Source organism: Chamaea fasciata, unplaced genomic scaffold (genome assembly GCF_029207755.1).
Source record: "Chamaea fasciata isolate MVZ Bird 193981 ecotype frontalis unplaced genomic scaffold, bChaFas1.0.hap1 SCAF_3, whole genome shotgun sequence".
NCBI lineage: Eukaryota > Metazoa > Chordata > Aves > Passeriformes > Sylviidae > Chamaea > Chamaea fasciata.
This window is the reverse complement of record NW_027094088.1, coordinates 43861454-43873960: the sequence shown is the minus strand read 5'-3', so window position 1 is coordinate 43873960 and position 12507 is coordinate 43861454. Positions and strand designations below refer to the sequence as shown.

General features: G+C 44.0%; 1 protein-coding gene across 1 annotated transcript in view; it reads right to left on the bottom strand.

Moving 5' to 3' along the window:
* The window catches only part of KCNK1 (potassium two pore domain channel subfamily K member 1), a 33509-nt gene extending 27027 nt beyond the window's left edge, over positions 1-6482 (bottom strand). Inside the window, exon 1 of the mRNA XM_066178799.1 lies at positions 5907-6482. Coding sequence (XP_066034896.1) covers positions 5907-6261 — 355 coding nt within the window. The 5' untranslated portion in view covers positions 6262-6482. The remainder of the gene's footprint in view (positions 1-5906) is intronic.
* Between the last annotated feature and the right edge of the window lie 6025 nt (positions 6483-12507).

The following is a 12507-nucleotide window of genomic DNA, read 5'->3' as shown; positions in this document are numbered from 1 at the left end:
TTCCTCTCTTGTACTGCTTACTTCAATAGAGAAAACAAGACCTTTGTTCTGGGCATACAAGAGATAGATAATGTGACCAATCTGTTGGCTGTAACTCATCTCTGTTACTCATCTCTGGTAACCGAGTGCCTTCCGTCCTGAAGCCCAGAGCCTAGTATCTTTCTCAAAAATGTTTATTAACATTGATTTTGACAAAATACAGGGGTTTTGGAGATATTCACACCACACAGTTTTGGTTTGCATATTCTGGAAGGTTTGCTTGGTTTTGTTTTGTGGGGGGGGGGTTTCAGTTTGCTTGGGTTTTTTAACTTGTCAAGTCCCTTCTTTTCTGGCTTTAAATGTGATTTTTTTTCCCTTTTTTTACTATTTAATTGAACATTCCCATGATTTTGTGTTGTAAGGCAGATACCAGAAGCATCCAAGCTACTTTCTCAGTATTAGTCCATACATGATCAACCTTCTTTTACAACTTCCCTAGATGGTGGTCTTTTTGTCTCCTCTTCCTAAGGAGTTCTAGAAAACCTTAGGTCAAATCCTTATCCTGATAATAACATTAAGCCGAACTCAACTGAATCCTCCCACATCCAGGAGACAGCATCTTAACCCTGGGGCCAGACTAAAATATGACAGCAGCAAATCTGGAACTGCTCCATGGGTATAGAATGAAGGAACTTCCCCTAAGAAGCAAGCAGACACACAGACAGACAGAATGACTCTTCGACTTTGTTGTTTATACCACTTCGTGCAAGAGGTAGGATGCCTAGTTCCAGGACAGTCTATTGATCTGCAGGCCAACAGCCTAGGGGCCAGCAGCTGTGATTACCCCGTCCCAGAAAACCCTGTAGGCTTCAACCACTTGACTTCAGATCCAAACAGTTGTCTCAACTGTCCTCCTCTGGCATCTTTCTCAACCTACCCTCATGATTTCCTTTGCTCTTAAATCTTTCCTCTATAAAAACTACTCCGTTGCAGAGCACAACACAACCTCCCTTTGCCTCTGGGATCATCCTCAGCAAATTACCTTTTCCTGTAGGTGCTGTTTCCAACAAACAACTCTTGAAAGAGAAACAGAGTTCCCAAAGTTTGGCATCCTCACCCTGGTGAATAGCTGCAATTCATCACACCAATTTAAATAATCTATGAGTGCTGGAGTCAGAGCAACAGCACAATGAAGCTTCAGTGTTCTGCTGGACTCAGGGGTGACTACCAGTGAGATCTGAGTTTAATCTATCACCAAGTTTGTATATTTTCAGATAAGAGGCAACAGAGAATCTTATGTCAGGTCTCTAGACAGACATTTGGTATGAATTATGAAATACATTTATTTGGGGTGTATTAATGAGATAATACAGGCATCACCAGGGACACAGCCCACATATTCTGACAGCAGCAAAAATAACATATGCATTTTATACTGAATTCAAGCGTGGGACAAAAAACCTTGTTTTCCCTAAAGCCTCTGTAAACTATCCTCTTATTTATTATTTATTATACTATCTAAGTTATATTCACATCTTTCTATAAAGGTATGAGAGACCCCAGTAGTTTCTTCCACCTGAGGGCTCTACTGTAACAGCCTACAAATCTTATGATGTCTTTGTAATGCTCCATCGTGATGCTTTCATGGCACTCCCTGTGTGTGGATCTTCTGTGGATTGGTTAAGATCTGTAATGCACACTAAATATGCACTGGATGTGGGGCCTGCTCCCCTGAGAGGGAAGAAAGGCAAGAAAATCAAGCACTTGTGAGAAGAACATGGAGAAAATTATGCAGACTGCCAGGCTTCTCCTTCCCTGGTCTCTTCATACAGAACACACTTTCTTTTGCAGTACATCACAACCTCACAGCCTGTTACTTGTTTTAAATAAAGGCATGGTTTAGTTTCTCTTGCAAGTCATCAGTAGCAATGCTTATGAGAGTCAGACCTAACAGAGAACACCCTTATAAATCAAACTACAGATGCGTTAACTCCTCATACAGCTTGGCAGTTAAATAACTTGAATGCAAAACTTTCCCTGAAAGCCATATTGTATCTTTACTAGCCCTTCAACAAGCACTTTCAAAGTAACAGCCTCTGCCAGCATTTATCTCCAACTACTAAATTACTACTGCTCCTTAGTCCATTCAGAATACAGCCAGGAGAACCCCAAATTCAGTCCATTATGGATCTTGGGTGACATTCTCTGAACGCAGCACAACACACCCATCCTCGGCACCAACAATGAGACTGGTACAGGCTGAATTCTGGAGAAAAATACTGCCTCCACAAGCTACTTTGCAGACAACCATGTTACAGGCTTCAGAAGTGGTCAAATACTGACAATCCTCCCCTCTCTTATTGCCTTAACTCCTGTGGTTCAAATGAGCGGCCAGCTGACCTTAATCAAAAAATTTAAAACATATTGCCATTGTAGAAGAGGGAACAACTTCTCACTTTTCCTCTGCACATCCCTGAATTGGGACAAGGCTATCCTCACTTCCTTCTAACGGGTATCTTGCCAATCCTATCACAGCAGAGAAGGATCCAAAGGAGCTCTTCCTCAGCATCCCTCTGGCGTCTAAATGTTATGTGAAATCTCCAGCCATGCTTGTGGATGGCAAAGCTTGTAGATGAAGGCAAAAATTCTCAAAGATGGAAGTCAGAATAAGATTTACACTCCATTTGTATAAAATGCCATGGAATATCGTGGCACTGAGAAGACTCTTTCCAGAAACAAACATAAAACTACAGGCCCCAAGTTCCTAAATTGGTAGCTCCTTTCCTTCCCCACCTATTTTCCTTCAACAAGCAGAAGATAGTGTACTCTTTATATCTGTCAACACAACCAGTATCAATCTTTTTGGTTGCTTCAATCTGCCTACAACTCCTGCAATACAGTATTCCCATACTGCACCAATATGGGATAAGATGTTAGACACTGACAGCATGCCAAGACGAGTGAAAACACCACCTGGAAGGGTGAGTGAAAAAAATTACTTCATTTTTATTGTTAGAAATAAAAGACTTTGGTACAGATGGCACCACAACAAAGCCAACCAGAAAGAACTGCTTCAGCATAATGATTTGATGGCATCTAGCACTGAGACAAGCAGACCACAGATGTCTGTCAGGTATTAATTACAGGGAGTTTCCAAGGCAGACACTACTTAAATGCACACAACTGTATATTCTTAGTGTTTAGGTTGTCAATTATTAATGACCAAATTGCTTCACCTTACACATTGCTCATATGGCATTCCGCACAATAGCTTAAGTTACATAGGGAGGAATAAAGTCAGAAGAGAAACCTGCTGCCTGTCACTGCTACAGTCTGCTGAAGCCTCACCACCAGTCCATTTCGCTGCCCTTTGTTTGCCCGTCCTTCAGGCAGCTTGTGACAGTCCTGTGACAGCCCATGTGCACAGCAATATTAATTGCTTTCAAGTAGCAATTTGCCTTATTCTGCAATCTCCTTTTGGTTAAGAATTTTTTTTTCCCAATTCTCAACTTTATCTTTTTCTTCAAGGATTTTTCTCTACTGAGTAAGAAGCCAAAGACTACAATAAGGACAGGCGGGAACAAGAAGAAAAGTCAGGGTTGCCAAATTTAAACACTTTCCCTACATGCTTTATATAGAAAACTGGAAGGCTATAAAAGAAGCCTTGTCCTCTGTACAAGGGGTAGGTGTGCATTTATTTACATATGAGAGACAAATTCAGTCAGCTGAACATAAGGAACATCCAAGTGCTCCCTGTAACTTCACGCACAGAAACAACCCTCAGCTGGCACCATCAGTAGCAGGGTTCTCTTTTCTGCTTTTCCCCTTACTGTATTTGGCAAAGGGAGGGTATTTCATGTGTACCCTTTAAAACAAGAAAGCATATTTTGAATGTTCAAACACTTCTGAACAACTGTTTGAGGTAGCCAGGCGAGTTCTTCTGCTTGTCGTCCCTTTTAATGACTATTTCAAGAGACTTGAAAGATTTCTTGCACAGGTGCAGAGTTAATTGAGGGGAAAAAAATGCAGCTCCCCAGAAACACACATGCTCTGGGAAGAATTTGAACAAGCATTGGACATACTACACTGGTCTGGATTTATACCTGTCTACTTATACAAACTCTAATTTATATTAAACAGGGATTAAGTACAGCTAAAGGCCACTGCATAAAACAAGAAACAGATGGATTTGGTTAAAAAGGGCCTAAGTCAAAGGACTATAGACACAGAAGGAAGTACCACCACTTGATGCCTGGTCTATTACATCAGTGTTGACTGGATGACCTCAGTTTATGAAACTGACAGAAATAATGAAAACTCATCTCATGCATGTCAGACCTCTGGGTTTTCTGCGCACATGCCATGTAAGTGGCATTTTCTAAAACGTTTTCCATTTGGACAATGGTACCTTGAGTCTTCTTGCCTGGTAAGGCCTCCATGATGAAGCCAGCTGAACATGCAGAGCCAGGTTATGCCTTGCCCTTCGGCAGACATGCAGTGGGAAAGAGATATCCCTGCCTCTGCTGTACTACTGAAGCCAAACATCTTGAGCTGCGTATCAGCTGGAAGTGTTAAGGTGTTACCAACTCAGACCCAGCCCCCGTCTCAACTGTGAACATTTTTTGACTGATTCATAAATATATAGATATATATTTATACACTTGTCTTCATCAGTAGTATTTCTATATGTTGATTAATGCTTAGAAATTTATTCATTGAAAGCATTTAACTGCTTCAAGTGTGTCGCTTTCTCCCTCCTTACAAACTCTAGTACTTAAGAAGTGGGGAAGGGAGGCATTGTGGGGACACCCATAACCCTGTCTTACTTTTTAAAAACACAACTTCCTCATAACCCTAATCTGTGTACTCAATGACAACTATTTATAGGACTAGCATTGCCTGTTTGAGATCAGTCAGGAAGCACTAACATATGATCAGGTAAGCAAATTATTAAATGTCATTAATAATGTCAGCTGATTAAATTTCCCATAATAGAAGGAACACTAACTTGGGGGCAGGGAGGAAAAAAAAAAAGAAAGAAAGAAACAAACAGTGCATCTTTTATAGTGATATCAATGTATGGCCAAGACACAAAGCCCTCTCTGGCTGGACAAATTTTAGAGTCATTTTTTTTAAAGCTTTTCTTATTTGACCAGCCCTTATTATTTATGTCAGTGACCTGTATTCAAATCACCAGAACCCAGCTTCCCAGCACGAATGCCTGCACTCATCCTTTAGGAGAAGGCTGTCCACTGTGATGGCATGTGAAATGCAAATACTGTAAAAATAAGTGCTTGTGAAAACTATGGTCAGAGGAACGTTTCCTCGAGCTTTTCAAAACACCAATGCAAATTGCTATCCGGAAGAAAGGAGGCATTATCTTTCAGTCACTTATATGCAAACAGCAAATGGAAACTGACAGTAAAACATGAAAATTAAATTTAACTTCATTGTAAGCAGGTTAGCAGTCCGTCCCCGTCCATCCGCGTGCGTGTCCGTCCCGCTGCCCCCCGCCTCCGGAAAAAATCAGCCTGAAAAAAAAACCTGCCCCAAGGAGAACGCAAAGGAGCCACTCCTAGAGGCATTTAAAAGTTCAAAGAAAGAGACGGACATCTCGCCGGATTTTCGAAACCACCAACGATTTTAAGGTGGAAGAATTGGCAGCCTAGCTCTTGGCGCTGAATTCAAGGGGGGGGGGGGGGGGGGGTCAACCATGGGTGATGCATCCTACACAAAACACGCCAGTCGCACGGGAGAGTTTGGGAAGCACAGCTCCCTCCGCAGCCCCCCTTACGCCCAAGGCCGGCGGCCGCCCCGTGCGCCGGCCCGCAGCCCCGGCCGCCCCACAGCGGCCCCGCCGCAGGGCCCGCGGGGGTCCGCGCCTCCCCGGAAGGCCTCGGGCAGCGGGCGAACCGCCTTTGCCTTACCCGTGGTGGAGAGGACGGTGCTGGCAAAGAAGAGGGAAGAGGTGAAGTCCCAGTTCCAGTTTCCCGAGGCGTTGCTGAGCACCGAGACGCCGTAGTTGCTGGCCTCCAGCACCCGCATCAGGAACTGCTCCAGCTGCTGCTCCGAGAGGCAGGCGTGCTCCTCCAGGAAGCGCTGCTTCAGCTTGCCCAGCTCCTGGCGCAGCAGGTCTTCGTAGGGCAGCTCCACCGAGGAGAAGACCACGGCGCCGAACACCAGGTAGAGCAGGTAGCCCAGCACCAGCAGCGCGAAGCACCAGGCGGAGCGGTGCTGCTCCACCAGCCGCACGCAGGAGCTGCCCGCCAGCGACTGCAGCATCTTCCCGAGCCGGGGCCGGCTGAGCCCCGGGCCGGGCCGGGCCGCCGAGGGCAGCGGGGACTGAGGAAAACAGGGAAAGGAAAAGGGGAGTGCGGCCGCCACTTGCCCCCTCTGCGGCCGCCGGCTGACTTTGAGGGCGCGGAGCGGCGCTGATGTGGCGCTCACGTGGCGGCGCGGCGCAGGTACCGCGGCGGAGGGAGGGACGCAGGGAAGAAGGGCCTCCCCCTCCTCCTCCTCTTGCCCGCCGATGCTGCTCCCGCCGCCTCTGCCGCCGCGTGTTGGGACGCCGGAGCTTTCCTTCGCTGCTGTTCCTTGTTTCTGAGTAACGCGTGGAATCCCCCGCTGGCGCTCAGTGAGGCCGACCGAGAGCCTGCCCCCGCCGCGCGCTGCGGCGGACTCTTATTCCTCTTTCTGCACAAAAAAATCTCTGGAGATTTCCTTGCCCTGCTGCTCCGCGCCCCCTGCAGTGAGAAGCCCCCAAAACAGCAATTCCTTCCACTCTTTTTAAAAAAATTATCATTATTTACTTATTGATTCATTCATTCACGTTTCAACGCAGAATAAGGTGACGCAGCGTGAAGCAGGAGGCTGAATTTCATTCAATGCAGGATGTGGCGAGTTCAAGGAGAAACTCAGATGTCAGGTGTGTAACTTCAAAATGGACCCTGTTAAGGGGTGCAGTTTGAACCAGGTAACCTGCAGCAGCGCCCCTAACAAGCTAAAAGAGTCTGCTCTTGTGCGGGGCCCCTGGAGACACTTTTTAATGGTGCGGAGTGCCTGGCTAGTGCTCAGAGCAACATCCACGGTGAATACAAATGCGCTGTGCAGCCAGCCTTCTGTGTAGCCCCAGCCAGCAATCTTCACAAGTTTCACTCTGAATGCTTCTTTTTTCATCCATCTCGAACTCTAACCAGCAACACCATAAACTTGCCAGTTGAGGTTCCCTACCAGTTGAAAAGGAGCGGTAAAAATTATAGCTTCCCAAACTATCCCTTAGGGTGAATAAAGACAGCTTCTATTAAAGGCGAGAGAGAAGGTTCACAAAGTTCTGCCACGGCCCTTCCACCTCTCAGCTGATGGCAGTTTATACAGACACAAAGGACTAACTTGCAAATTAGAAGTTTACTAGGGCAGAGCCAGGGAATTTGGACAGACTGAATAAAATCCAGCAACCTATCTTAAGCTGTGAGGGGTACCCCTCTAAGCTTTAAGGACTACTGTGGGAAAAGAAAAGAGAGATGAAAGGCAAACCCCAATTGTTCGGGCTAAAAACTTATATGTCAGCATTTCCTTTTGTACAACAGCTATGTGAAGCTATGGGATAAATCTGGCCCAACAGAACAGGTCATCCAGTTCCTGGTCTATTCCCCACTGCCAGCCACAGCTGGGTCATTCCAGGGCCTTCAACACCTCCCCCACCCCCCTGTTTAATTAAAATGTAAATGTGTTCTTACATGCAAACAGCAGCTGCTTGGATGGTTGGTCAGTGCAGGGCTTGGGGATGTGGGAGGTACACAGGAGACAGGCCAAGCAGGCAGACTCTCGATAACGTGCTGGGAGAACACATGTGTGGTATTTGTGATAGGCAGTGGTCATGTCTTTGCTATAAAACAGTATTTTCCCAACCTTCAAGCCAAATATTTGTTTAAAGATTAGAAAATATTTGCCTTAGAACACACCTCTCTTCAGTTACAGGAAACTGTGGCAGGGTAAGCTGAACAGTTTTATTTGCCAGCCTCCTTCAGTTTTCCATTTTTATGAATCAGTCATTCTCCATTTTTAGAAGCCTCTCACACTTGGTGGCTTGCTGGGCTGAAGAGAAAAGGAGGACTCTCTGCTGAACGGAGTCTGCAATACTCTCCTAACTCAATTTTTATCCCCAAAGCTTTTTAGAGGCATGGACTGAGGGGAACAATAGCAGAGCATCAGAGCTGTGCCACCAAAGCATTCAGTTCTTGGTTCCAAAGCAAACATCTGGACAGTCTGAGTTTTAGCTACCATTACTGATAGTCATATTTTAACTCAAAGTGCTTAACATAACTGATAACCTAATTATAGATTTCTTTGGGATAGAAAGGTGTCTTCATATTCAGTTTTCTGATTTTGAGTGATTGTATTTACCATGGTAATATCACATGTGAATGCAGTTATGGCATTCCAGCTTCATTCCACAGCATGCTATATCAATTTTCATGTTTTGCTAGTCAAAGATTAGGCTAGTCAAGGATTCAGTGTACTGAATTCCATGTTATGTCCTGTATAACAGGATGTCACAACATGCTTCAGCAGGGAGTGACTGAAACTGGGGAGCAGGCTGTTACAGAACAGCCTTTCCCCAGCAGATGTTTCATTCTACAGTGATCATCCTTCTTAAAACATGAATCCAGTTAATAAAGTGTACCACGTGATCACGTTGCTTGTCCACCAGCAATGCTCTGTGGTGACTGGGCTCCTTACTGTTGGAGTCCAGCTGCGAGCAGAGTGAAGAAACACACTTTGGGTAGATACTGGTGCTCTCCATTGCACAAAACTCCCTCTGAGCTGCAGAAAATGCAAATACAAGCTGCCTGTCTACATGGGCAGAAAAGAAGGCAGACATTCTAATCTGCCATAGAACTGAGACAGAAATTACAGTTGTGTCCTGGGGTGCTAGAAAACCACAGAGAAAGTTATTAGTCTCCAACACTGCTGCCTAGGGAGGTAGGACAACTCCCCTATCCCCACATCACTGGCCTAGCAGCTTCTATAGCATAGTCCAGAGGCTGAGAAAATCCTCTCTTGTACATAAGAAGTGTAAGGCCTTTTCAGAGCTGTATGAATCACTGACATTTTCTATTGGGAGAAGTGAAGTTGAAGTAAGGAGGTTTTGTGTTAATGGCAGTCTGGTTTTCTCTGAGATTTTTGGTTAACTAGAAAGTGCTTGAAACACCAGAAGACAAGGAAATTGTGGTAGGAGGAAGAGGACAGCCTGGTGGCAGACAGTGACTGGAGAGGGGGGTCCCTGGACTCTAGTATTTTGTCCTGTGACTGAAAATGACAATAGGTAAAAATGGTAGCTTCAGTGAAAGGCAAGAATAGCTCACAGCAGTGCTCCAGTGTCCAGAGCCTGGTCTGTGCTGGGTGGCATAGGCCAAAGAGGAGATTTGACATGGGGACTTGGCTGCTGTAATTGCTGAGCTATAGTCTGTGAGCAGGAATGAGTCTGAGGAAAGGGAAACATCCATGTTTGGCACTGTTACTTATATAAAGAGTAAAAAATATTTTCAGCACCAAAAAGAAAACTGAAAATGACTCATATGCACAGAAACTTCAAGCTGACTGAAAGGACTATTTATTTTCCTTTCTTTTTTTCCCCCCAAAAGAGTAGTCTCTTGTCTGGATCACAAAACTTTTTACATTGGTCTTGGAAGAATAAGCCCTTCCTCTCATTATGTTGGAGAACCTTAAGTGCTAGAAGCTGGGTAAATAAAATTAGTTACCAGGCAATATTTATCCTGCCAAACCTGTTCTGCTCTGGCATACCTACAGCATGACCTCACAGTACAAGGAACTGAGGAGGTGGTGGTGAGGAACAGTGGGATGAACCAGGACAGTGTAGGAGGCAATAAAAACTGAAGTGGAGAGAATGTGAGGCAGTATCAAAGCTGTGTCACCCCGACAGCTGAAAATTGAATAGCAGCAGGGAACTGATCTGTCCTTCAAAAGCTTTCTTCAAATTTGGAATGGATATAAATTCAGTGGTTATGGCAAGTTTGAAGGCTGACTGATCAGTCCTAAATTATGTATACGTGAAGAAAGATTGCCATAAATGTGAGATTCTCTGAATTCACTTCTATTAATGATTCTGTCCCTGGAATATTTTTTTTAATGAAGCTGATAAGAAGTCCTTCATGATTTGCTCTATCTGCTAAGTGAGGGCTGGAAGATAATACATTTCCTTTTATAGAAGAAAATTTTTCTGATCGATTGTTTCTAAATACTCAATTTGCGAGCTTTTGCAGAAGTTAGTAGAAGGCTGGCTACTGGCTCTGATTGAATGTCATGGCCCTGTGGGCAGGCAGGATGTGAATTATAAAAATCACATCCTCACAGGCACTGTCACAAATGTAGTTGAATTGAGAAGCAGTCAGATGGGTTGCCATGTGTTCTGTTTCCAATGGGTAAGGTGTTCTATTTTGACTAAATGGAATCATCTAGATTTGGGTCAAATAAAGCAAACTTACAAAAGTTGAAACAACAGAGCCCGACTTCTCAGGGAAAAAAGTAATCTGTGAAGAGGGGATGCATTCCCACATTAATTTGGCAGGAGGATGGAGATGGAATAAGAGAGTACAGATGTATTTGGGTCTTTAAAATTTATCAGCAGCCATACTGGTGACAGTAGATACATTGCTGTGGAAGTAAAAGGGTCAGCAAAATCTGTGTCCGTGTTCATTTCCAACAAAACCTGCCTGGATAAATTTTACTTGAGAGGGGAGGGAGAAGGCTTTAGATTTAGTGGTTTCCTCAAAAAACCCCCCATTTTATGCTGTTTACTTCATGGTGCAATGCTTTCCACAAAGGTTAAGACCACTGATGTGTGATAGCAAAGGAATGAATGTGCCTAGTTTGGAGCTGTATTTAGGGGAAGGTTTGAATCATGAAGTAGTAGTGTTTAGAATCAGAGAAGTTTATATGCATAGTCAGGCACAATTTCCTTCTTGAGTGAGTCATCCTTGGTCAGCGTAAATATCATTTTCCTTAGAGCTGCAATAAGTATTCATATTTAACCAAAGATTTCAGTGTCCAGGTAGAATAACTGATAGATAACTGTTTTATTAAGATTAGCATTTTATGTAATGGAAAAAGTAATGTCAGGTATATTTGCCGTCAGGTTTACCAATGACATTGTCCAGAAAACAGCTTGGTTTCTCTGAGAGGTATAGGTCCAATGGGGATGAGGGCTATATGTACATAATTACACACACCCATGAATATACTTCTATAGTGTTATATAGTTATATATATACAGCATGCTTCTTCAAACTCCTCACTATTATATTCCAAGTTGTGCCATATCTTTGTAGAAAGGTAATTACCCGTTATTTGTAGGATTGTGTTAACATTAAAGAAAGGTACTAGCTCAGAGAATTCAGGATGTCAACATGACCTTATTAGAGAATTACATTAAATGAAATTCAATGTTTTCAATAAAGTGACCTTGCCCTCCTAAGTCCTGTAACAGTCACCCAGCAGAACTGGTCTTTTTAATGTCTTGTTCAAGATGTTGAAAAGACAAATGTTTGATACACTTAATAGTTTGTACTGAAAAATAAGGGTTCAAGTCACAAAATACTTTGTATCTCTCCCATCTACTCTGTAGAAATTTTTGTTGTTCTTCCCCCAACTTGGAGGTGTGCTTTTAAAGGTGGTTATAGTGGGAAATAAAAGAATGCAGTCAGTAGCTGAAGTGGGCTTGCATAGCTGTGGGTGTCCAAGCCTTCATCCTGATCTTACGAGTTCTGAGACCAGTTTTGATTTTGCCTTGAAAATGCCAGTTCTTGGGCACCCAGGAAATGATGGTGTCAGCAAAACCCACCAGCTTTGTCTGGGCCAGTTTCAAAACATACAGACCTAGAATGGATTTCACACTAAATGGTCTGTCTGTAGTATCTTTTTACAGTAGCTGGGGTATATTTCCATGGTTTCTGATTTTGATTAACTGGGGCCTGGTCCCAGGCTTAATTTAGTGGTGCTGTTGGGCAATAGTGGTACATCCTTTTGCCTCTTTTAATTCAGTTTGAATCACTGTAGAATTTGTGTACTTGTTGTAAAATCAATTTTATGCAACAGGCTGAGTTGAACTTGTGTTAGAGTGGCAGACAAAAACTTGGTCCCAGCAGAGGTGACGCTCTCTCTGACAGCTCATGCACCCTCTTATCCATTCACGGAAAGGTCACATTAACTTGTCAAAACAGCTTTCAACTTTAGCTCCAATTGACTCTGTGTTCCTGGGCCTCAAGCACGTGTACACAGCACAGCACTGCTCTCTGAGGCCTCCTTGCTCTGGGCTGTGAGTTTGGACAGAACAATATGTGCATGCTTGGACAGGATGTACTGGGATGTACTGGGGCCTGTGTGCTGGAGCCTGGTCTGGACACTGACTGCTCTTTGCCTTAGGCAGCTGGGCTCCAGCGACTGGAGATGTTTCTGAGGCTGTTATCATTTGTAGCAGTGAATGTCTTCATGCCTGCAACACAGCACTTC